At 38.5% G+C, this 24,741-nt stretch overlaps 5 protein-coding genes across 5 annotated transcripts; 3 read left to right on the top strand and 2 right to left on the bottom strand.

Moving 5' to 3' along the window:
- Window positions 1–869: 869 nt before the first annotated feature.
- Window positions 870–3,211, bottom strand: cxcr3.2 (chemokine (C-X-C motif) receptor 3, tandem duplicate 2). The gene is made up of 2 exons (XM_030750303.1): window positions 3,069–3,211; window positions 870–2,834 (listed from the first exon to the last, which is right to left on the bottom strand). Exons 1-2 carry the CDS (start codon window positions 3,090–3,092, stop codon window positions 1,725–1,727), a joined length of 1,134 nt encoding a protein of 377 aa, XP_030606163.1. The 5' UTR covers window positions 3,093–3,211; the 3' UTR covers window positions 870–1,724.
- Window positions 3,212–6,803: 3,592 nt separating this feature from the next.
- On the top strand, window positions 6,804–8,131 carry cnfn (cornifelin). Its single transcript, XM_030750825.1, has 4 exons — window positions 6,804–7,055; window positions 7,363–7,488; window positions 7,594–7,730; window positions 7,901–8,131. Exons 2-4 carry the CDS (start codon window positions 7,365–7,367, stop codon window positions 7,991–7,993), a joined length of 354 nt encoding a protein of 117 aa, XP_030606685.1. The 5' UTR covers window positions 6,804–7,055; window positions 7,363–7,364; the 3' UTR covers window positions 7,994–8,131.
- A 1,412-nt stretch (window positions 8,132–9,543) lies between these two features.
- On the top strand, window positions 9,544–12,474 carry tlr21 (toll-like receptor 21). The gene has a single exon (XM_030749307.1). The coding sequence runs from the start codon at window positions 9,544–9,546 to the stop codon at window positions 12,472–12,474; it is 2,931 nt and encodes a 976-aa protein (XP_030605167.1).
- Window positions 12,475–12,783: 309 nt separating this feature from the next.
- On the bottom strand, window positions 12,784–18,269 carry prr19 (proline rich 19). The gene is made up of 4 exons (XM_030750411.1): window positions 18,178–18,269; window positions 15,776–17,085; window positions 13,780–13,856; window positions 12,784–13,687 (listed from the first exon to the last, which is right to left on the bottom strand). Exons 2-4 carry the CDS (start codon window positions 17,070–17,072, stop codon window positions 13,091–13,093), a joined length of 1,971 nt encoding a protein of 656 aa, XP_030606271.1. The 5' UTR covers window positions 17,073–17,085; window positions 18,178–18,269; the 3' UTR covers window positions 12,784–13,090.
- A 213-nt stretch (window positions 18,270–18,482) lies between these two features.
- Window positions 18,483–23,495, top strand: pafah1b3 (platelet-activating factor acetylhydrolase, isoform Ib, gamma subunit). The gene is made up of 6 exons (XM_030750409.1): window positions 18,483–18,550; window positions 18,825–18,915; window positions 19,691–19,780; window positions 19,912–20,028; window positions 20,195–20,317; window positions 21,440–23,495. Exons 2-6 carry the CDS (start codon window positions 18,835–18,837, stop codon window positions 21,698–21,700), a joined length of 672 nt encoding a protein of 223 aa, XP_030606269.1. The 5' UTR covers window positions 18,483–18,550; window positions 18,825–18,834; the 3' UTR covers window positions 21,701–23,495.
- The last annotated feature ends 1,246 nt before the right edge of the window (window positions 23,496–24,741 follow it).

Raw genomic sequence — 24,741 nt, 5'->3', positions numbered from 1 at the left:
GGCACTTTTTCATTTTTTATCTACTTCAAATTGTTTTCATTTAATTTAAGCTACTTTATAGTCAGGTATATAACCTGACAACATCTTGCATACTTTTTGAAATAAATATTGTAAATAAAAATAATGATGTAATTAAACACAACATTAAACCAGGTGTTTCCAAACTTCTCTGGATTGTTGTGTCCTCTAAAAACAAAAGTTCAGTCTAAAAACTGCTCCTTGGCCTTTGAATCACTCCTTTCATGAAGTGTCTGAACCACAAAGAAGTTATTTCCATTATTTGTGGATGATATTTATGTATAGTTACATCCAAGTGTGTGTTTTCACATTGGCCAACAGTATTTGGACTTTGGCAGTTAAGGTTCTCATCATGACACTTAATCTTTTGGTAAATTGACAGGGGGCCTCAAGTAAGTGTTGCAAGTGCAACGGTGTTGCAATGGCTTAGAGTTAATGAGTCACTCTTCCATGGGCCCTCTTTCCATCATTATACCCAGACTCAGCTCCAAACATATGTGTCAGTGAAATTTTCTGTATTATAGATGGTACTTTCAGTGGTTCCCTTATTTACCACAGGATCACCACAGCAAGGGGATCTGCATATATGATACGGCACAGTTTTTTGTTTTTGTTTAGTTTAGTTTTAATGCCAACCCTCTTTGCTGATGCAACCTTCCCATTTATACAGGCTTGGGACCGGTATTGCTTTGTGACGTCCTGATGCTGGGTTTGTGTCTCCTCTCAGCCTGGGGATCTTTTGCATGTCAGGCAAATGTGTTAACCACTACCCCATAGCACCACATGCAATTTTTATAATAAAGAATTCAACAACAAAAACAAAGAGATGTCTTCCTGGGATTTATTACCACACCTGCAAGCGAACTCAGTCAAAAAACAATAACACATACAGTTTGATTAGCTTTGTTGTATACCCCCCCCAAGGAAAAAAAAGTATTCTCAAGCTGCATTATAGATGTTAAATCCAGATCACTCTCTGGTCCATTTAGTATTTTCAGTAGTCAGATTAATAATGACATTGGCAGCTGCATGCTGTACTGAATGAGGGTTTTCCAGAGCAAATCTGAAGGGAAACAATGAAAAAATATGCAGTAGAGACTTTTTTTTTCCTTTTAAAAATATAAAATATAAAAATGTTCATCATCGATCAACAATAAAGGTTGGGTTTTAATGATAGATACAAAGTTTAAATGAACCATATTTATTTCTTCTTTTGCAGCACAGAGCACTTTATAGCACACAGATAAAATAATGCTTTAATGTCATGATAAAAAATCAAAAGAATTTTAACATATACAGCTTTTAGATCTTAAAGAAAATTACAATTCACTGGGTATAAATAAGTGAGATACAACTCTTGAGTCCTCATTACTGCTGATCAAGCATTTTAAGGGTATGTAGAAATCAAAAGATGTCACAGCAACTTGTTTTCTCAGCATTTTGCAGTCAGTTTACTTCATGCTTCTCATCACATAATGATTTTACTACAGTATTCATTCTTGGGGGCGGCTGGGGGGGGTGTCAAGACAAAATAAGCTGCAGTATTTCAACAACTTAGCAAAGCACCAAAAACAATTAGCAAATTATAATTTTGAGAACATTATTTCTATTTTCACCTCATTCTACTTATGTATAGCATCCTTCACATGTAAAACCACAGAAATATCTTCACCTTTTCCTTTTTCTTTATGTGTCTCTGACTAGAATCACACCATGACAGAGTACGAAGTGTTTTCACTTTCTGCAGAACTGAACGACCCTGTGGTTTTTCTAAGTCTTCGCTCCCTCCAGCCTTCCATCGCCAGCCAACTCCTCTGTCCCAGCAGCCCCTTGCACATTCTGATGAGCTCCCGCCTGAACTTAACCCCTACAAAGCCGTAGAGCAGAGGATTGAGGGCACAATGTAACAGTCCCAAACTTTCAGTCACCACAGTTCCAATGTCGAGCACACGGCCAAACTCGCAGCTTTCACGCACCAAACCCAGCTTCTGCAGACTGTCTGCCAGCTGAAAGCAGTTGTACGGTGCCCAGCAGATTACAAATACGGACACTAAAGAGATGATGAGGCGGAGAGACTTGCGCTTTTGGCGGCGAGAGGCATTGCACAGAGACCTGAAGATCCGGATGTAGCAGTAGAGCATGATTAGGAGAGGGAGACCAAAACCCAGAACTATACTGACAAACCGCAGCCCCACCTTCCACTCTAAGGAGTTTTCAGTGAACCACTCGTGGCACAGGGGCCCCTTCTGCTGGCCCACAATGTCTATCGTCACCACCTGTTTAAAGTAAATGTCAATTCCACTTAAACTCAGACAGACTATCCAGATGATGGCACACGCAAACTGGGCATGGCATGTATTCCGTTTCCAGCCTGAGCTGACAGCATGAACGATGGCTAGGTATCTGTCAAAACTGATGCAAGCCAGGAAGAGGATGCCACTGTACCGGTTCAGGGAGAAGAGAGCACCTGAAATCTTGCAAACAGCCAAGCCGAATATCCAGTGGTGAGCCCACTCCACTGCAAACAGGGGCAGGGTGAAGGCCAGCAGAAGGTCAGAAATTGCCAGGTGAAGGAGGAAGGTGTCTGTCAAGGAAAAAGCACAGGCTCCACCACTCTGAGAGATTCTGTAGCGTCTGATTACGCACAGCACCAGCACATTGCCAATAACAGCAAAGATGAACACCAGGCTGAATACAACAGGGGAGTACTTGTGTGCAAAAGCATAGATATCTTCTTGAAAGCACGGGGCTGCAATACTTTTACTATCTATAGGGTAGTCTGTCACATTTTCTCCATAATCATAATCCTCGTCCTCCTGCAGATAAGACAGAGATACAGACCTCTTTTAAATATTTTTCAAAGATGGGTTATTCAAAAGAAAATTGCTTCACTAATCAGTTTCCATTCATTTCTATTTGTTTTCTTGTTGGAGGGTGAGGAATATAGTTTCTTTGTCACAGAAAGCAGGTTATAGGCAAATTTCAGGTAACACTTTGTGTTTCCTCACCACCAATTATGCATGAGAAAAATGTAAAAGATAACCACTTACCCAGTTATTTTCTGTGGTCGGCATGACTGGATTTTGTATTGTTGTAATCTGTGAGGGAGCAGAACACCTAAAATCTTCCAAGAGCGACGAGGGTACACTGTTCTCATAAACACGTTAGCCAAACATCCCTTTTCACATCTTGCCTTAGCCACACTTGTCCAGATGTCAGAGGATCAGAAAGAAGAAGTAAGAATTTCAGGAACTGATTGTTTTTTTTTTTTCAGTTTTAGACAGATGAAAACAGCTATAGTGGGAATTGATGACTGTCTCAGGAATTTTTTGACATATATTTTTAATCCATGTCTGTAGCTTAGTTTTAAGTGTCTGCCAGACAGGACATGACTGTGCTTCAAATGAAAAATATTCCATTGCGAAGGAAACTCAATTTATCTTATTTGAACACATAAATTGATTAGACATGATAAAGTAAAAGACAATATGTGATCAGGCTTTTAAAAACAGAAATTTGTTTTTGCAAAGCAATCCTCCACAACTAAAGGAGAAGTGAAAATGCTTCATTGGCACAAATTTTACACTCTCCACTATGCTGTTACACAAGTTCAACTTGCTTTGACATGTGAAGCATTACAGTCAACCTAAAAATGTAATAATTTCTTCTTTTTTTTCAGGAGTTTTTTTTTTCTTGCTTTATGAATTTTACAATCTTGAAATGTTAAAATATAAAACTGTTTAGTGCAAAGCAGGACTGCATTATATTACGTATAAGGTTTAGTTAGTGATTTTAAAAATCCCTCACTAAAAACAAAATAAGCTCTCTAAGGACAACCTCTGAAATCTTACAAAGAAGCCCGAGGGCTAAGTGAGTGCGTAGGCTTTCAAAGAAAACAACGAGATATGTAGTAATTTATGTTAATCTTTGTGGTTAAATATTTTTAGGGGCTGAAATTAGAACATACCAACTGGTTATACATTGTTAGAGATGCATTTAACAAACAGATAACACAATAAGAATGACAGGAAGGCTCTCAGAAGTGAATTGCACGTAAGTACATTAAACTCTTGCTCAACAATAATGAAAATAAACTTGTAAAAGGTTTCACATCTGCTTGGAGGTGATGGCTTTCTGTAGAAGTTTTAGTGCAGAGTTTTTGAGGTTATGGCACCAAAGACACTAAAAGTCACCACTGATGGTGAAATTCTGTCCACATGTTTTCATAGTAGGGAACAAGTTTTTAACTTAGTTAATATTAAACCTTTTATTTTTTAAAGCCTGTCTTGTCTGGCAGTTTTCATATCATGATACGAATGCACTGTTGTGCCAAACAGCCTGCTGTGTTGTGTTGTAGTGTTTGTTAGTGTTTGTGTGGGTGTGTGTTTGTCATGAAACATACTCAATAATGAGGATGAGAAGTCGCAACAACAGTCCCCGAGGCCCCAGGTGCCCGAAAACCACCTGACACCCAGCAGAGTCCCCATCCGGCTACGCACCCAAGAATCAACAGGCACCCACATCCCACGCACTCCCATACACACATCCATATACACACACACACACACCCATATACTAATAATACATAATATACAAAGACACACACCCTTCCTCGTTGTCCTTCATCATCCTTTTTTGGGGGGTGGGGGGAGAGGGTAAAAAGACTACTCCAAGAAGAAGAGTGCCAGCTAACTACTGGCTCAGTAAGCACCCTTCTTCCCCTACACCTGACCATAGGGCAGGGAAAGCAGGTCTAGAGCCTGAAGTGATCACACCCCAGAGCACTACTGCGCTCAAGATTAAACCATTTTTAAAAGCATGTGTAAGCAAACAGTGGGAGCATTCAAATGCTGGTTGAAAGATTAAGTCAAGAAATGAGTCACAAACTAGACAGAGGCTGAATAGACTGAGTGAGCCATATCCCCTCACAGCATCACTGTTATTTTTGAAAAAACAGCCAGTCCAATCATTTGAGAGGAACTGAATACTGTTGTGGTTAGTTCTGTCTCAATCGAGGGTCGAGGAAAATTAAGCTATTGCGTAACATCATACATGTTTTTTGCGCCCTTCTTGTACAAATATTTGAACAAGAACTGTGCAATCAAAGCAGTACTTTTAAACTTATACTGTACCTTTATATACTCTACTCCAGTAAAGGTGCCTATACTTGTTCATCTGACAGCCCCTTAATTCAAACAGTATGTTTACATATTTAAATTCAAATGTTTGTCTGATGTGACCTGAGGTAGAAATCAGTCATATCTGTTGTATTAACCAGGACATTTTACATCTTGAATTGATTATTTTTACTGTCATTGTAAGCAAAACGATCAACTACATTAAGAATGCAACTCCAATATGGTGGTTGAACTCAAATAACAGTACAGAACAATGCTAATAATAAATAAATAATTAAGTTATAAATATCCATGATAAAAAAAAAAAAAAGTCCGTCATCAGTGTGTTTATTTATGGATGCTTGTAAGTGTTCAGAACCCAGATGGTTTCTGGATAGAAAGTATCTCTTTATCTATATACGTGTTTTGGCTGATCTGTATCGCCTGGACCAACAGATAAAACAAATGCTGACTGAGGTGAAAGCAGTTACTGATGATGTTTTGTGCTCTTCTGAGGTAGCGTGAGGTGGCAGTGTCCTCCAGGGGTGACAGCTAGCAGTCAATGTCTTTTTTTTGTCCTTCTGCTCTCACCACTCCTTATAGCACGTTTTTGTCTGCTGCAGAGCAGCCTGCACACCACACTGATGGCCAGTATGGTAGAACGGATTCGTTTGCAGCATGGTAGAAAGAGATGTCGTTCTTTCTAAGTACCATCTGAAAGTGGAGTCTCTGACATGCCTTCTTTACTGTGGCAATAGTGTTGGCTGACCAGGAAAGATCCTGTGATTGGAGGACACAACTTTAAGGACCTCACACACTCCCCATCAATGTAAACTGGGGCTGGCTCTGAGTCAAGCTATTTCCTGTAGTCCAGTATCAACTCTTTGGTTTTAGGTTGTTCACTGAACACCACACTGTTAGCTGTGTGTTATCTCTGTATGCTGACTCACCTAACCATGAGATGAGCCCAAAAATAGTTCTGTCATCAGCAAATTTAACAATGATGCTGAGTGGACAGGTGTACAATCGTAGGTGCATGGCATGTAAAGAAGTGGACTCAGCACACAAACCCGAGGAGCTCCAGCGTTCAGAGTAATGGATGAGGAAGTGTGTGGACCTAGTTTGACGCATTGAGAGTGGTTTGTTAAAAAGTTTTTGATCCAGGTGCAAATGACGGGTTTTAGTAAATCCTAAAAAAAATAAACTTGTCAGTGCTGTGGTGAGGAGACAATCTTGTAATCTTTTACGCAGGTTTTTTTATTACCATAATGCATCATCAGGTCAACTGAAGTACTGTACATATTAAGTGAATATTCAATATAGTTTTGCTTAGGAAAAAAAATAAGTAGACCCACTCGTACATATGGCACCTTAAAGCAGCAGTAGAGGCATTCCGAATAGAAGTAAGTAACACTAATAAATTATATAACACCAGAATTAATGTATTAAGTGATTTTTATTAATGATTTCTTGACTCACTGGTACATACAGAGTGCCAAAGTCACATTTTGTAGAAACACAGTCTGTGCTTCAGCATCAGTTCATTCTTTTTTCAGTCCACAGAGCTGATTGCTTGTTATGTACACACACCACACCTACCGTGAATAAAGCCTGGTTGATATATAAAACTACAAGTGCCCTCCTTTGTTCGTCAGTTGCGATTATGCGATAAAGACTGCATCATGCTAGGCACACCCTTTTTCAAAGGTGTAATACGCCCCAAAACTAAACATTTGAGTTTTTTCATGTACAAGACATTAAGGCCTGCTTACATGGTCATTGTTTGCCATCCCATATCAGCACAGAAACTTGATTCCAACCTACGTCTACTGTGGTGCTGGACATAAGAGCTGTGATCACAACCCTATCAGTCTTCAACAGCTGACCTCGCTTTCAGGAGCCAGATACTAACTTCTAGAGGTAAAATATAAAGCAAATTTTGTTTAGTTTAATTTCAGCTACTATTCTACAAATTGAATGCATTTCTATGTGATTTGGAGTAAACTGTTAATCAAGAAATATAAAACTGCTTTTGGTTGGAATTAAGATGTTGAGAAGCTTTTACAACAGTTCTGGACATATAACCTTTATTATAAGGAAAAACAGGTGCAAAAGCGCCTCAAAAGGCTTACAAACCAAGATGTAAACTAGTAAAGTTGATGACCTTCACGCTAAACTCATGTTAAACCGACTCACTTACTGTCGGTGTTATTTCTTCTAATTGCAGCTATGGAATTCCAGCCAAACGTGATAAACTTACAACCTCAGGTCACCGTCACACAGTACACGGTGTCCCCTGGATCATCAGAGTGGAGTACAAGCGTGTGTGACTGCTGTGAAGACTGTGGCATCTGTACGTGTCTACATGGGTCTTGCGGGAACATTTTGTGGGTGCATGTTGAAGCTTACCAGCAGTGTAATATGAACAGAAATATGACAATACATCTCTCACCTCCAGGTGTTTGTGGAACATTTATTCCCTGCATCCTGGCCTGTAAGGTGGCCCAGAACAGCGATGAATGCTGCTGCCTGCCCTGCCTCCCTGGCAGCATGATTGCTTTACGGACAAGCATACGCAACAGATACAACATTGGTGTAAGTGTGCTAAAGATGTCTAATCACTTATTAGAACACGAAACTATAATTCTCATCATGATGAAAATAGAGTGCTGTTTTCTATTTAAAAAATGACAACACTCTGAAAATATGGGCCTGTGAACAAAAATACAACATTTGATGTTTACTGCAACCGTGCTTTTCCTCAGGGCTCTGTGTGCAACGACTGGTTAGTCATGGCCTGCATTCCTGCATGCGGATTGTGTCAGATGGCACGTGAGCAGAAGATGAGAAGAAACTGAAAATTTATACGGCATTATAGGACACTGACATACCACAAAACAAAATACATTTCTTCAATTTCTGTACTTTATTTTTTATTTTTTTTTTGCCATAGACATAATTGAGTGAAGCTAAGGAATAAAAGTCTGATTACTGGACTGAGCTGACATTTTCTTTTTGTTTTTGCTTTATTATCTATACTTTTACAGTGTATTACACATCTATTATATCTGAGCTGTGAGCTTCGAGACTTGGAACCAGGCTGAAAAAACAAATCTTTCACTCAAAGTTCAACAGCGACTCATTGTGCTGACACTGTCTTTATGCAACAAACGAGCGAAAGAACAAAGAAGGAAATGGTGGGATGGCTCTTCACTTAACAACACTTAAAAATCAACCAGCTCACCAGTTCATGAGAACTGTTTTTCTACCTACAATACAATTCAATAATGTACATCGTGTATACATTCCATATTTTACAATTTTAAAAATATTTAATGAATTGTGTTAAATGACTAATTTATAAATTACTGACTGCTGATTGTATATTCATTCAACAACAGTATTTAAATAAAACAATTGCAATTAATGCGTTGTGATTAAATAATTTAACACAGCATTGGCTGTAAAGGATTATTAAAGAAGAAGAACAGATAGCAGTTGTCAAGTATTTCATTGCCCATTTTTAGTGGACTGCAATGATGTGATAGAAACCCTAAAAAGAACGAGGAGGTCAAACATACATTTACAGTGAAAAGGGATATGAAAACAATACAAAAGGGGAAGTTATTCTTGTCCTATGAATTTAACTGTTGACACACGAACACCTCAAGAATAGAAGATGCTTTGACGCTGAGGCTATTGCAGGAGACTTGCAGCTGTTTCTGGTAAGGCACACTAACAGCAACAAGAACAAGCTGGGTTAATAAAAAAAATTAGTAATTATAAAAATAGAATACCTAAATTAAAATGCAAGAGCTTAATTTTTAAGGCACTGTGTTCATCAGATATCTGATACATTGATACAAATATTGACTATATATTTCTGCCAAATTATGCTGGGGTTCCAGCAACACTTGTAGTGCATAAAACAGCTTCATTATTTGAATGATGTTTGACTTTGGAGACATCATCAACTTTGTCTGGATGCCACATTGAGGTGTTCTGTATACTGCACGTATTGCTGGAGCTTCAACCTCTTCAGACTTTATTCTCTTCTCTGTGCAACTTGGAAAAAGGTGAAATTGTACCAGAAACTTCTACTCTGTTTCTACAATATTTTACAAACTCTTAGAAATCAATCAGATATGAATGGCTATTTTGTCAATTTACTTTCTTGTAATGTTTAAATGGTCATTTCAGATTTTCAGAGTTTAAAAGCTGAGAACATGTGACACAGGATATACCTAAAGTAAAATTTCCTTTGTTCTCAGACTCCTGCACCACATTCAACTGATGAACCACCGAGAGGCCTTGCAGACATTTTCAACATATTTAAACAAACCAAACCAACAAAGAAACTGAGAAGTTATTTAAAGGACTTTTTCTTGCAGCACAGCAACAAGGCAAAATGGAAAACATAACTCATCAGCTGCTGTCATTTACAGTTGTGATTGCAGCTGTTCAGCTCATCCATGGTTACAGCTTTAGGAACTGCATTGAAGACCCAGATTCTGATGGGAAAACTTTCAGTTGCAGTCATCGAAAGGCAAGAAATATATTTGCTATTATTGGAGACCTGCCGCCATCTGTCATCAATCTCACGATCTTGGAAACTCCTCTGAAGCACCTTCCTAACAACAGTTTCAATAAGTTAGTTGACCTTCAGCACCTTGGTATTGATAACGCCTTGACGACCATTGATCAGTTAGCTTTCCAAGGCTTGCATCAACTGCAGACTCTAAATATGGCATTCAACAGCATATCAGAGCTGAGCCCTTCTCTGTTTAAGGATCTGCATAATCTCACCTACCTCTCCATGAGTTACAACATATTGAAGCATCTCCCTGAGGACATTTTCTCATCGGTTCTAAAGCTAGACACTTTAAACATGAGGCAAAACTTTCTGACAGATTTCTCAGTCATTGTTAAGTCTATTTCACATCTGACAAATCTGAGGATACTAGATCTTTGCTTTAACAATTTAACCTCTCTCAGACACTCAAATGTGTCACTGCCCCAGTCTCTCACTGATTTGTATGTTTGTAAAAATAATCTATACACACTGGGATGTAAACCTTCATTTCTCAGCTTTATCAACATTTTAGATTTGTCATACAATTCAAGGCTCCCTACAAAGGCTTTTGATCAAGTGGATTTGAGACATATACATTATCTGCATTTGTGTTCAACAAATGTAACAATAGTGGAGTTTTTAAACATTAGCAACATCAATGCAAATCATGTTGATTTCTCTGGTACAGGTCTGAAGGATGAAAGAATGCTCAAGGAATTATGCACATCGTTGAAAAAAAGGCTGAGAGGGATTCAAAATCTGAATCTGACTAATAACGGGATTAGGACTCTTGCAAACAATACACTGTCTTATTGTCCTAACATCACAAGGGCTTTGGATCTATCCCGGAACAACCTAAAGAGCACAAACTGCCTTGAGTTTCTCAAAAGACATTCATTTATAAAAGAGTTCAAAGTAGAGCATAACCATCTCAACATTCTAAAATCCTGTAAAACACACAAAACGTTTTTCATAAAAAATCTGGAAAAACTGGATTATCGCTACAATCGCATCTTAAGAGTTGATCCTTATGCTTTCTATCATACACCAAATATCAAGATGCTGCAACTTAACATAAACAGTATTGCTTTTCTCCACCGTCATGCTCTCAAAGGGCTAACAAAGCTTGAGATACTTCGCTTAGACAATAACCTCTTAACTGATTTGTTCAATGTCACATTTGAAGATCTGATCAGACTGCAAATCCTTAACCTTCGCAACAATCGCATTTCTGTCATTTTTGATCGGACCTTTTTCAACCTGAAAATGTTGACTACATTGGACCTTGGAGGTAATAAGATTACTCATTTTCAGTCATCGGGTCTTGATGGACTACAAAGGCTGTCCAATCTCTATTTAGATGGAAACCAACTCAAAGAGATTGACTCTTCCCTATATCGTGCATTTCAAGACACACTCACTGTCCTGGATTTACAAAGTAATCTGATTCACTTCCTAACAGAAAATCACGATTCACCATTTATGAATCTCAGCAGACTGAGTGATCTGAAATTAGGTGGGCAGCAGCCTCATGGGCTCATTGTTTTACCACACAGTTTACTACGTGGCCTTTACTCACTGAAATCTCTGTACCTCACCAACAATAACTTACATCATCTTGCTCCTGATACCTTCGATGATCTAAGGGGCTTACGCTTCCTCACACTGGATAACTGCTGTGTTGGGGTCACAAAATTACAACCAGGGGTCTTTAAAAATCTCAGAAATCTGACCAGATTGGCTGCAGAAAATATGGGCATTCAGAACTTCTCTAAGGAGGTTTTTGGGAATCTTACACAGTTACGTTCACTGCAGCTCAATCGCAATGTCATGCAGACTATTCCTGTAGATGCACTAGAGAGTCTACCTAAGCTCCGCTACCTCGACATACGTGATATTCCTCTAAGCTGTACCTGCAACAACAGGCTTCTGCAAAAGTACACAAAAAATAACACATATGTTCAGGTGGTCTACCTTTATAATTTGTCATGCCAACACAATTCCAAACTCAAATTTCACAATTTTGACACTAAAGTCTGTTACATAAATGTTGGAATGTACCTGTTTTTTAGCACAGCAGCTGCAATCTTCTTGTTTACAGTCATTCCTTTACTTTATGTTAAACTCTACTGGAAAATGAAATACAGCTACTATGTGTTCCGTGCTTGGTTTAGTGAGCAGTGGAGCAGAATCAGAGATGAGGAGGAGAACTGTAAATATGATGCGTTTATTTCCTATAACTCATCTGATGAACAGTGGATCATGGACCAATTGCTACCCAACTTGGAAGGAAGTGGATCATCGTTTAAGCTTTGCCTGCATCACAGGGATTTTGAGCTGGGCCGTGATATCGTGGACAACATTGTCTCTGCTGTATACAGCAGCCGGAAAACTATTTGTGTGGTGAGCAGGAACTTCCTACGCAGTGAGTGGTGTTCTCTGGAAATCCAGCTTGCCAGTTACAGACTCTTCGATGAGCACAGAGATGTTCTTCTGCTCGTGTTTCTGGAGCCAATCTCTGAGAGGCAGCTGTCGTCATATCATCGCATGAGAAAAGTTATGTTAAAAAAGACGTATCTCCAGTGGCCTGGTTCACACTGTAATAACCCAATGCAGGCCCAAGAACTGTTCTGGAATCAGCTACGGAGAGCAATAAAAACGGGTAACAGAGTAGAAACAGAAGAAAGTTACAGAACTCATGAAAGCAAAGAAGCTGAACCCTTTGAGGATGAGGCATTTGATGAAAAGGTTTACTTGCAAACTTAAAAAGAGAATAAGAATATGATTTGTGGGTTTACTCAAGTAATCTTTCAGTTTGTTAATAATTTTTTTTGTGGGATGAAAATATGTTGTAAATGTACAATGTTATGCATTATAAATGTGCCATTTATACAAGCCTGAATAAGCATTCATTTAAGTCATTTATCTTGACCTGTTTAGTTTTATATTTTTCAATATTTTATATAGAATTTATGTATGTATGCATACAATTTCTACAAATGACCCTTTTGCAGTTAAATAAATGCACAAAATTGCACAGTTTTCACAACATCTTTGACTAAATTTATTGCTCTGTAAAGAATATTCCATCAATAACATTTGTGTTTTTAATGAACAGTAGTGCAAAATGAAAAATAAAATGCTTCAAAAGATGTAACCATAATTGTGTGGTTCTTTAGCTCAGCATAAATGGGACAATAAAAGAAAGAGGTTACTCTTGAGATGACAGATATTGCATCTACATTTAATGCTATGGTTTTATTAAAATATGTTAACTTTTTTTTTACTGACTAAACAAAACGCTTTATGGCACGAAGGAAGAATTGTACTTCAGTCATAGAAATGTCAATTGCCATGGCTCTAGGCAGAGCTTTACCACACATTAGTACAACCTCATAGGAGGGAAGGACCACGACTCAGGGCTTGGGAAAGCAGCAAGGGACTGTGCAGGATCTCTCTCAAGCATATAAGATGGAGGGTAGTACATCATGTCAGTGTTGTGGGATTTCAGATGAGGGCAAGCTGAAGGCTGACTGAAGTGGCTCAAAGGTTGGAAATGATTGCTCTGATGGTGAATTTGGGCAGGAAAGGAGGGAGCACATGAGTACCTGTCAGTTCCTAATAGGTCTTCCTGCTGGGCAAAGTACATTGGCTCTCCTGCATGTCTATCTGGAAGCTGTTCTTGATAAGAAAAAGAGAGCTGGGTATTGATGTCAAAATATCCTGGGCTCCTCTGTCCAGTTGCTCTGGTGTAGTCCATGAAGCAGTTTTCAAATGAATCAAACATAGGTGATTTTTTGCTCTTTGATCTGTTGAAATGCTCTTCCCAGTCCTCAGGCACTGAGGCCTTTTCTCTCTTACTTTCTGAATCTCCACAGGGGCCTAAATCTATATACAACTGAGGTGACAAACTTGGTCTGAAGATATTATCAAAAATACTGACAGAGGTCTCCATAGGGCTTGTCAGCCACTCAGCAGCCTTGACAATTAACAGAAGGAATCATTATTATCAGAGAATGTTAAATTATCTGAAGATTACTGAAGGTATCAGAAAACAACTGTGGACCTTACCTGTTTCTGTCTGCAGTGTGGGTACGGACTGGGTTTCCACTTAAAATGTCTACTTCCTGACATTTTGACAGGCATGTCTAAAAATAAGGAAACAAAACTCAAGAAACTGCGGGTAAGCTGTGCTTAGTTCTGTTTTTTTTTTTTTTTTAAATAACCACAAAAATTGATGTAAAACTAAATTGTTGGTTTGTGCGTTTTCTGTATTCTCTTCCTTGGACATGAATTCATCTGAGAAAAAGAATTATTCTAAGGATAGGTTTGCAATTTTTAAAAAATCTGTCTTTAAGCAAGATACAGGTGTTTATAAAAAGCTAAATTTTCCATGTCATATTCATCAAATGACACGGACTTTAGAAAAATGTTTTTTTTGTTTTTAACAGTAGAAATGTTTGTTCAAAGAGAAACAAGTAGAAGAGAAAACAGTGCTGAACTGATGACAACTGATTTAAGTGCAACAAACGTAAATTATTCTAATGAACAGATGCAGATTGACACTAAATATCTGTAAGTCTGGTGGCAAAGAAGCCAGTCCCAGCTGGAGCTGCTTTCTGCCAAAGTTACCAACCAACCAAGAAACACATGAGGAGTGGCTTTAACCTGCACTTCATCTTAAAGGTTGAGAAGAACAGCTACAAATTTTTCAGTTTCTTTAGTACATGACAGCAAAAACAATACTCTGTACCTATTGTTTTTGATATGTTTTTCTGTTTGTTTATTAACAATATTGCAGCAACACTACCACTCTGATTCATACCAAATTTGCACAAAAGATGGCCAGATCACCTGATTTTTTTTTTTTTTTTTTTTTACCATAACTGGGTCAAGGTCAATGTTAAAAAAATAAATAAATAAAAAATATTCCTCTCACATCTCCCTCAAAAGCTATTGCCAACTGGATTTATCTTATATTTGGTACACAGGTATGGAGGGGCATGAACTAGTGCAAACTGAATGCCATCAGGATCTGATCTAGAGTCTGGATTTGCAGGCTATTTGAATTTAACACAGGAAACCCCATTTCACAAATATATTTTTGGCCAGATCTCAGCTGAAAAAAAAAAAAAAAAAAAGACAATCATCCTCATTTGTTTCAGTAAGAATAACTTTTGACTAGCAATCTGGTCCCTCAATTCCCGCACTATAGACTACCTGACAAATCACGCACTCTCTCATTATAAGAGATAAAGCTTTTATAAAAAAAATAAACATGACCATTAAATTAAAGTTATTTTAGTTCAACTTTTTCAACCTTAGAAAATTATGGGCATGGACAAAAGGACCTATGTTATCTCAAGGATTCAATGTTTGGAGAGCAACATGTTTTTGAGATGGACAACGCTCAAATGAGCTAAAACATCTTGCTGGGGGTGGGGTTTCTTGTGCCCGCCACCACTTGTTGAGTGGTGTACTTAAGTTGTGTTTCTATCATATGCATGAGGACACAAAATAATGTGTGTGAGGATGCAGGAGACACAGGAGATGCTGTTAGTTTCATCTATTTTGAAGGACTAAGCAATTAAAAACATGAAGCACAGAATAAAGATTCATGCTACAAAAAGAAAAAAAAAGAAGAAAAATGTAAGAACTTAAATATTTCTTAAAATTGACTTCCCAATATATTATTAAAAAATACTTTTATACTTTACTAGTCATATAATTCGAATACAGAAGTACCCATGCTGCACTCAGTGAGTGCCGGTAAATAACAATGAATGCAAACATACATAACTTAAACTAACTTAACTCCATAAAATGGTTTAAAAATTAGCAAATGATCACCATATAAAAAGGTAAAAAGTTGATATTAATATAAATACTAAACAGCTGGAACTTACAGAGTTAAAATTAATACCATGTCATCCAGGGTAATTGTGGTCAAATTGCAGTCATTACACATACCGTAATCAGATAAAAACTGACGTGACATGTAGTCATCTTGAACAAATCATCATATTCCATTACTGTATATTATGGGGACATGTATTTCAGTGTTTACCTGCAGGAAATTGCTCCTCTTCATTTATCCTGGCTGGCTCTTGATCATGATCTTGAACTTTATTTCTGGGATGCACAGCGAAGCTTAGATGTTGCTGCACCCTAAGGAGGTTCTCTTGAAGCCAGGGTCCATGCCTCTCTTGCAGAGCGTTCAGCAGCACCTCCCTGTTCTCTGACAGCAGGTTTCTGCTCCTCATCAATGGGAGCTTCAGGCGATCACACAACCGTGCTGCCACTGCTCTGACAGACTTAGTTACATATTCTGGATCTTGCCTTCTGTCCTGTATGTGACAGCTGTCAGTAGTGGGTGAGCTGAAGAGTTTAAATGGGCTTGCACTGAGACCATGACTTTGTATCTGCTGGACGGGAGGCTCCTGGATCTCTGGGTTTTGCTCAGGGGTAGAAATCACATGTTTCTTTACGTTTGCATTTAAAGTCTTCATATCGTCTCCATCAACAATAGGAGTCAGCAGTGATTCTCTGTTGTTTTCAGACATGGCACATGCCTTCTTGGTTTTGGTTGTTACTACATTGAGGAAGCTGTGTTTAGACAAGTGGCTGCTTTGAAAACTTTCACATGAAAGAGCAAGTCGCTGTTGTGGTCTCTGCCCTGGTGTAACATCTGATTGCTGTGTATCAAACTGCAGGTTTTTCTTTTCCTTCTCTTGGCAGTCAGTGTGGTCTTTTGAAGCAGGGTCTGCTTTTTTCCTAAATGACATAACATCTGTATCAGCTCCCAACAAACCATCACTGGAGAGTGGAGTAGAACTGTGAGATGTTGAATATAAATGTGAAATATCAGTCCTCTTTTCTTTTATTTGTTCATTTTCCTCCAGGTTTTGCTGCTCACTTAGCAAACGTTCAGTATCAACGGACTTCACTTCATGGTTAAACAGGCCATGGTGTCTTGTCAGGCGGCTGTCTGTGATGATACAGGGCTCCTGCGCAGAAGGAACAACTCTTGGAAATGGTGGCTTTCTCTTTGAAGAATGACAACAAGCATGACAGCAGTTATGCAAATATGCCATGTCTACATTGCTTTGGCAAAGGCAGTGACGCTTATGTGACTTGATCTTTGAGTTCTCTTTCCAGCCACCTTTTATCCGACTCCTCTCTTTGCAGGTCTTCAGTCGTTTCATTTTGTTCCGCTCATCTGCCTCATTATAGTGCTTTGAATATTTGGAGTGTGCATTGAATCTTTTTGCAGAGCAGCACCTTTGATCGGTTTTTGATTTCTTGTTGAAAATTTTAAAGCCTTTTATTTTTTCTGATAAGGCCCTGTCACACATGTGGCTCATGCTGGGTGGTATTCTGTAGAAAAATAACCACAGTTAGCAGAGGAAGCTCAATAAGATCCACAGGGTGTTGCTGCACCTCAGTGAGGTAAACTCTCCTACTAGAATTTAAAGCAAATTAGTGAAGATTTAATGAAAATGAATGAAAATGTGACCCTTAGGTACTGAAAACAAAACAAAACAAAAAAAACCCCACAGAAAAGTATTGTCAGGTTTCCCTCACACCCTTTAAAAACAACTATTATTTACAACAACCACGATCACAAGAATTTGACAATATCTATGCAGCTGTACAGTACACACTGCTGCTTCACACCAAATCACATCACAGTTAACTAAACTAAACACTAGGTTTCAAGAAAATAATGGGGGGGGGGCTAAAACTATAGTATCGCGTTATGGATGGGGCTCGGGGGTCCAGGCCCACCCAATAAAGTCAATGTACCCCCTCAGCTGAACTCTACTGATACACTTCAACTATAAGTTACACTGATTCATACGGTTTAGTGATGACAAACTTAAACACCCATCTCGCCGGTAAATTATTTCAGTGCGAGCTCAGGTTAATTATTCGGTTCACTGTAGTTTTGCGCTTCTGCAGCATTTGTGGTGACCAGCATGACTGAGGAGGACACTGAGCGGATGGGCCTATGCAGCTCAGACCCTTGCTGCTTGCTGCTATTCTTCTGTCACAAATCACCTCTGACACTTTCCACCCTGCCTGCACTCTCTTCTTCACCTCTCTTATGCACTGTCCGTTGCTTTGGATGGCTGACCCCAGAGCTAGAACTAATACTGAACCTAATAACTAAACTGAAAATGAACAGTGGAAATTTAACTGAAATCAGAAAACTAACTGAAAATAAACAGTAATAACTCTGTTTCGTACACCTGGCATTTGGATTATGGCATCAAGCTTACTAGAAGGTTAGCAAACACCTGCCATCATGAGGTGTAATTTAAGCACACTTGTATGAAGTCAAGCTGTAGCTGCCTAGAAACACAACTATCTCCAACTTTAGGAATGTGTAAAACAGCAAAAACCGTAAATATAGAAGACACATTTCTATGAAAAGAAAAATCGTTAAGTAACATAATTACTGCTTACCAAAGCCGCACACAGGTGCTTTATTTTACCGCACTTTAGGCAGTTTCGTTGCTCGGCAACACGCAGCCGTTGCGTTCCTTCGCGCAGCAGTATCTCCCAAGAAAACAAACGAGCAGGGCGAATCCACTCACACAGGCGAGGGGGGTGACACCGCATCATCGCTGCTCTATTTTTTCCACTTATATAGTCCTTTATTTGTGATTTTTCATGTCATGTGTTTTGAACCTCAATTTAAATACGTAAACGTCGAAAAATTAACATATATCTAAAACTATATATGTTGTTGACCACTGATGATAATGGTACACGCAACTGTACTGAACCTCTACTTCCGGAAAGTGAAACGGGAGACAACAGTATTTTTGATTTAGTGGTAGGCTTTATTAAGTTATATCTCTTAATGCAATCGTTATTTAAAGCTGTGCCCTGTTCCATTCTGCAGAGAACAGGCCTTTTTAATTTCACAATCTCTGTTATCTGTGTTAAACTACATCTGTATTGTGTTTCAGCAAGTACAGCTAGCTATTTTGGCTAACTGTTAGCCTCCACAGATTTCTCAAGGGAGCAGAACTATGGGTTATTGACTAATTGGTTTATTTACATTTCTGAAAGTGCGAAGAACTCAACGTGACTGTTTTCCAACACAGGTAGAGCAGAATGAGTGCAGGAGAACCAAACCCAGCCGCCACACCCACTCCCTGTGAAGACACGCAGGGAGATGGACGATGGATGTCTTTGGTGTGTGAGTTTTATATTATTTGTAGGTTTACAAAGCTGCATTGTTATATTATTCTGTTTGCGTCGTCGCTGATGATTAATCTTACGATGATTGTCCATAAAGGGAGGCTTCATAGTTGAAAAGAATCAGCCACCGACATATTGTAGTGCATATTGCTGTGATAATGGCCCGTTCATAAATTATTCAAAGCTGAATAATAAATGAAAAATACAGTTTGATGTTATGGGCATGCAATTTTGCAGTTAATTTATAAAAGAGAGAAAAAAGTCTTGGTAAATTACTGTTTTTCCAGACACGTGGGAATATGCATAGATATTTCATACATTACTATCTACATAACAAAGAATGTGAAATACATTTTTTGTGTGCCTGTACCTTTCATGTAAAAATCAAATTATATCACTGGAGTTATATTCAAGAGTCCTTCTTAAAACTAGGCGTGCCACTTGGTAGTCCTTTTAATAGTGCCACTGGGCACTAACTTGGGTAGTTATTTTAAAGGCTGTCTCAAATTAAACTTTTAACTTCAGTTACCAGAACATTAAAAAGAAACACATAGATAAACTGCTCCATTTTGATTTCATTTCACAAAATTAGGTTTTAAAGTGTTTTTCCTCTCTTATCCCCATCTGTGTTGTTGTGAATTTTGTGGGGTTTTTTGTTTTTTTTTCAGTTCAGTATCTCTCTTATAATGTGTCTGGATGCTGTGCTGTGTACTTTAATTAAAAAAATAAATAAATAAAAGTCTGCATCTTTTATCTTTTCTCTTTCTAGCACAACCGGTTTGTGTCCGACAGCAAAGATAAAGAACCTGATGTCCTGTTTGTTGGAGACTCTCTTGTTCAGCTCATGCACGAGTTTGGGGTAAAACAAAGATTGTATTCATATATGTGCCTGTGTCTGTTATGTAACTGATTTATATTTTTACATAAATGTTAAGTGTGCAAACTTGGTGTTCAACAAGTGAATGCATCATTGTTGTGGATTGTCTGCAGATATGGCGTCAGTTGTTCTCGCCTCTGCATTGCCTTAACTTTGGGGTGGGTGGTGATGCAACACAACATGTGCTGTGGAGACTGAGCAACGGTGAACTGGATAACATCAGCCCAAAGGTTCAAAACAGTGCCAGAAATAGAAAACATGATCATGCCTGTTTTTTTCACACAAAAGACTGATTGTGTTCAACTTGATGCTAAAATCCCACTTCCAGGTGCATTGACGCCAAACTACCAGCGACATGTGTTCAGTCATGCATTGCCTTGTCTTTTGTCGTTACAGGTTGTAGTGCTGTGGGTTGGCACGAACAATCATGGTCACACTCCTGAACAGATCTGTGGAGGCATCTTGGCTATTATCCAAGTTATCAAGAATAAGCTTCCCAGTGCCCACACGCTTGTACTTGTAGGTTTTGTGTTTTGTGTTTTTTTTTTTTTCTTTTTCCTAATGCATGCCTTATAGGAGATGTTAATCTGCTCACCTGCATGTTTGTTGAAAATGATTAATGAAGTTAATTCAACCATCAAACTACAGAGTGATATCACTCCATTTAGCAGCATTTTAGCTATCTGAAATGAAGTAAAGTATAAAGTTATGGACACATCTTCATAGGCTGTTTAAGCTCTTTATATCTAAACCATTGCTCATAAGAGTAAAGGCTAGGAACTATTGTGTTCTGAGGTCCTTATGGAAACACAGTGCAGCACATTCTCTATAGACCCACATACTTTTTAACAAGTATGTGAGTCTGCAGAAAGCAGAAAAGGCAATAAACTCTTTTGCCTGTGTAGGCACTCTTAATAAGTAAAGAGCAATCACTGCTGCTGCTGTTCTAACTAAAGTTAAAGACTGAAACTAGGTGGTAAACATTTCAGTTACCTAAAATAAAACTATACTTTTGAAAAAACTGAAAGCTAAGTGAAATAATTTTGTGAACCTACAAAACTAATATTAAATTAAAATACAGAGGAAATATCTTTATCTCGAGTCTTTGCTAATTTGGTCACATTTGTCAGCAGAGCCTACTGGGATGAATTAAGTGCATTTATAAAGTGTTATTTGTATTCTAGTACCTACTCTAAACTTATTAAATTTTGCCCCTGACTCATATTCTAGTAATTAAAAGTCTAATACTGAAACTAAAGAAAACTAAACTGAAACAAGCAAACCCACTTTAGAAGCCACTTAATGAAAGTAAAAACCCAGTGAAATAAACAAAAGTGAGATTAACTCTGGATATTTTGGACTGTTTAGAGGTTCCATGCTAAATGGTGTATATTCAGGCCTGATGCCATTTAAAATAAAGCAGCAGAATCTACTCAGTCAGGTGAGTGTTTTGGGGGGGGCAAAAAACTTTACTTGTTTCAGAGAGCTCTGAGATATAACTGTTCATTTAGTGTTTGTATCTTGGGGACACAAATATAATTGGACATTCAGCTAATGTAGATGACTAAGTGATATCTGATTGAACCAAATTCTCCTCATATGAAACATTTAAAAATAAATATGCTAATATTTGTTTTTCAGAGTATACTGCCTAGAGGAAAAATGCCAAACCCTCTACGGGAGCGAAATGCCAAGGTAAATGAGTTAGTCAAGGAGGCCTTATCATCTCTTTCTCACGCCTCCTTCCTCAATGTGGACCCTGGCTTTGTCCACTCCAATGGTAGCATTTCTCACCAGGACATGTACGACTACCTTCACCTGACCCCTAAAGGATACCAGGCTGTATGTGAACCCCTGCACACTCATCTCAAGGCCCTGCTAGGTGAACCTGCCGACAACTGAGCAGCTAGGTCACAAAATCACACTACCATAGTGGTCCTTGTCCCTGTTACCAGAAAGCATTGCACTTATATTACTAAGATGTGTAATGACGGATAGAATCAGTTATTAAGAGCTAAGAGCTGCATAAACTATTTGTGGAAGACTTCTTCATGGCTTGGGTTGGTGACCACTGTTAAAGACAATGTGACTATATGGTTTTTGTTTGTATGACATGACAAAGTTCTACTTCCATTTCCCAATTTGCACCTGTTCCACTAGCTTCTGACACAAAGAATGAATCCAGCTGGGTAATTTCGTGTGCCATCCAGGGGCCCTGTGATTTAACAGAATAATAATGGACCAATTATGCTTGCCCTTCTCGCCTTTGTGAATGGACCTGCTCGCTAAAAGTGATGTCACATCCACTGGCTTTTGGTGGTGTTTCCATGTGTGGCTGCCATGGCTGGCAACTCACAAATTATATAGAGGGAGATGCTGGAACAGCTTGGAAAGATGAGACTTTTTTGGAGAAAACATTTGATTTTGCTTGTTTTCAGCTTCTTCTACTTCTATACCAGTGCTGATATGTTTTTTTGACTGAGTGGCTACACCTATTCAGGTGAATATGGCAGCGGGTAAGCGTGCCCTAGGCCCCAATATTAATGGTGATAAGGCTGTGGTGATATCACTGTTTGCAAGCAATATGACTAGTGCGGCAACCATAATGGGCACATTAAACGATACCTGACGAGATGGCTGTTAGAACACACACCAGTCCAGATGTTAAGTGATCATGAATAAAGCTCACAATTAGGCAGCATAATTTTATAAGTTAAAACACCAAATGCAGTACCTCTTTAAAGGCTTGCTGTGCTGCAGATCTTAGCCCTTTAGGTACAGCTATCATGAATCCTTCAAACACAGGTTGCACTCTCTGGAGCGATAGGAACAGGGGCTTGTTGGAAAAGGACGTGGGATATATCAGGTTTAAGCCAAGATATACCTGTAAACAAGATACAGGAACTGCCCTTAGAAAATCCCTGTAAATCATTTCAATTTCACTGTGTTCTGCAAGTTTACCTTTATTTGGCAATAGCTTTATTGTGATGTCTGATGTGTTTTTTTTTTTTTTTTTTTGGTTGAGGTTTTTTTTGTACGTGTTAATTTGAAGGACCAAAGCTTTTTTTTTTTTTTTTCCTTTGCTTGTCTGCACTTGCAAACAACCATTACAGTTTACTTGCTTCCCATCGTATCATGTTATTTCATTAATGCCCTTGTGTCTTTTTCCTATATCTATTACAGCAGCAACAGAGTGTCATGTGAGAGACTGTTTTGTTGCAAACACAGATGTATTTGAGTAGGCTGAGAGTTGTGATGATGCATCTAGATGTTTGTGCTTTTAGTTAAACCTTTTGTAATGGCTCCTTCAAACATTTAAAGGCTTTACTTCACACTAACATGCTTCTGAGCCTTTCAGGCACGTATTGTCCTACATTACATGAACAAAAGGATGGCCAACCGTGTAAGTGATGAAAGAAATGCATTAAATATCAAAACAAGATGTTCCCGGTGTCCATTGATTGATTGATTGGATCTGTGTGCTGAGTACCACTGATGCAGAGCTACATTTTTAGGTCTTGGGTTCATCAAGAGGGCACATATGTTGTCAGATGTGTGAAAAGAGATTTATTGCTTTTGCTTGACTGGTTTTGTTCCTATTTCACGCATATTTTGTGAGCAGAGAGCCACATTTCAGAAACTTGAGGAAGGCAAACAAGTCTAACTTTGCCCTTACCACTGATTTACCTTGAAACTGACCCCCCCCCCCCACCCCCCAAACCCATCACACATGAAACAAAACCAGAGCGCCTACGGTTCTTCCTGGCATTAGCAAACATAATTTAATGTTGACAGTGGTGTCTCTGTTGCAGTCGTGCTGACAGAAGTGATAGCAGTCAGCCATTCATTTTATTTAAAGAGTATAAGAGATGCATACTGAAGACAGAATATGATTCCACCTTTTATCAGTCTGTGAAATATATGACACCCTTAATGTAAAATAATCACATAATAGACTAATGAGATCCTGTCTGGAAAGTTTAACTTGAGACTTCAAAAAATGGTCAAATCTGACATTTAAATGCTCTTTTTACTGCATGTCAGTAATCATGTGAATCTCACTTTCTAAAAGCAAAAAGCCATTACTCAAATCTGCGGTTTGTTGGCAAATTTACACCATTCTGTCAGTCACCGTCACCCACCGTAAAATAGCTTTCTCAGGCTGTTGATTAATGTGCCACAGGTACAATTTCATCACCACCCTCCTTTATATAGAGCTCAAACAGCAACCCCATCATTCCTCCACTGGGACTGAAGTCAGTGCACGTGCAGGATTTCTTTCCCTCAGCGCACAGCATTGTACTGTCTTTACTCCCAAGATGGGACCCAGGGTGCTTTTTCTGCTGGCTCTTGGGCTGATAATATTCACTGATCACAGCCAAGGTATGGTATGATAAATTGAAAAAAGAAAAAAAAAAACCTTTCTAACCTGTGCATACTCTTTTGTAGTCTCTTTCTCTATTTTTAATTTTGCTTTTCATCTTTTAAAGGCGCTCCTGAGACAAACAAACAGACCCCGATGGTCAGCGCATTCACTGACGGTATGTTAGATTATTTTCCAAACACATTTTGACAAGACCATCTCATTAATAATAGTTGCAGGTTTGTATCTAAATTACTTACTTTATTCTAATTATTACTATTAATCTTTTTAAATTAAATTTTTTATAAATTGTGCTATAGGATCTCCAGTTGGTGGATTACTTTCAACTGCACGTCCAGTCATCCAAAGACAGGAAAAAAGACCCTGTACCTGTAAAGGTGACATGAGAATTTAACAGATCATCCACCAAAGAATCTATAAATTTAAAATATATAGAGTTAATATTGTGGCAATCATTTTTATGTAAGTATAACCTCAAACCCATTCAGCTACTTGTGTCATTGCGCTACACAGGAAAGGGACCTGGTGCTGTGAACAAAACCTGCCACTGCTTGAATAC

Source organism: Archocentrus centrarchus, chromosome 16 (assembly GCF_007364275.1).
Source record: "Archocentrus centrarchus isolate MPI-CPG fArcCen1 chromosome 16, fArcCen1, whole genome shotgun sequence".
NCBI lineage: Eukaryota > Metazoa > Chordata > Actinopteri > Cichliformes > Cichlidae > Archocentrus > Archocentrus centrarchus.
This window is presented reverse-complemented; position numbering and strand designations above follow the sequence as displayed.

Bases quoted from the DNA above. Each gene is read 5' to 3' on its own strand.
- cxcr3.2 (XM_030750303.1), bottom strand. From the start codon at position 3,092: ATGCCGACCACAGAAAATAACTGG. The intron at 2,835-3,068 runs GTAAGTGGTTAT...TCTTATCTGCAG, and splicing joins CGACCACAGAAAATAACTGG to GAGGACGAGGATTATGATTA.
- cnfn (XM_030750825.1), top strand. From the start codon at position 7,365: ATGGAATTCCAGCCAAACGTGATAAACTTACAACCTCAGGTCACCGTC. The intron at 7,489-7,593 runs GTACGTGTCTAC...TCTCACCTCCAG, and splicing joins CTGTGAAGACTGTGGCATCT to GTGTTTGTGGAACATTTATT. The intron at 7,731-7,900 runs GTAAGTGTGCTA...GCTTTTCCTCAG, and splicing joins GCAACAGATACAACATTGGT to GGCTCTGTGTGCAACGACTG.
- tlr21 (XM_030749307.1), top strand. From the start codon at position 9,544: ATGGAAAACATAACTCATCAGCTGCTGTCATTTACAGTTGTGATTGCA.
- prr19 (XM_030750411.1), bottom strand. From the start codon at position 17,072: ATGAGCCACATGTGTGACAGGGCCTTATCAGAAAAAATAAAAGGCTTT. The intron at 13,857-15,775 runs GTAAACACTGAA...CCTTATTTTTAG, and splicing joins AGAGGAGCAATTTCCTGCAG to ACATGCCTGTCAAAATGTCA. The intron at 13,688-13,779 runs GTAAGGTCCACA...TTAATTGTCAAG, and splicing joins CACACTGCAGACAGAAACAG to GCTGCTGAGTGGCTGACAAG.
- pafah1b3 (XM_030750409.1), top strand. From the start codon at position 18,835: ATGAGTGCAGGAGAACCAAACCCAGCCGCCACACCCACTCCCTGTGAA. The intron at 20,029-20,194 runs GTTCAAAACAGT...TTGTCGTTACAG, and splicing joins TGGATAACATCAGCCCAAAG to GTTGTAGTGCTGTGGGTTGG. The intron at 20,318-21,439 runs GTAGGTTTTGTG...TTTGTTTTTCAG, and splicing joins GTGCCCACACGCTTGTACTT to AGTATACTGCCTAGAGGAAA.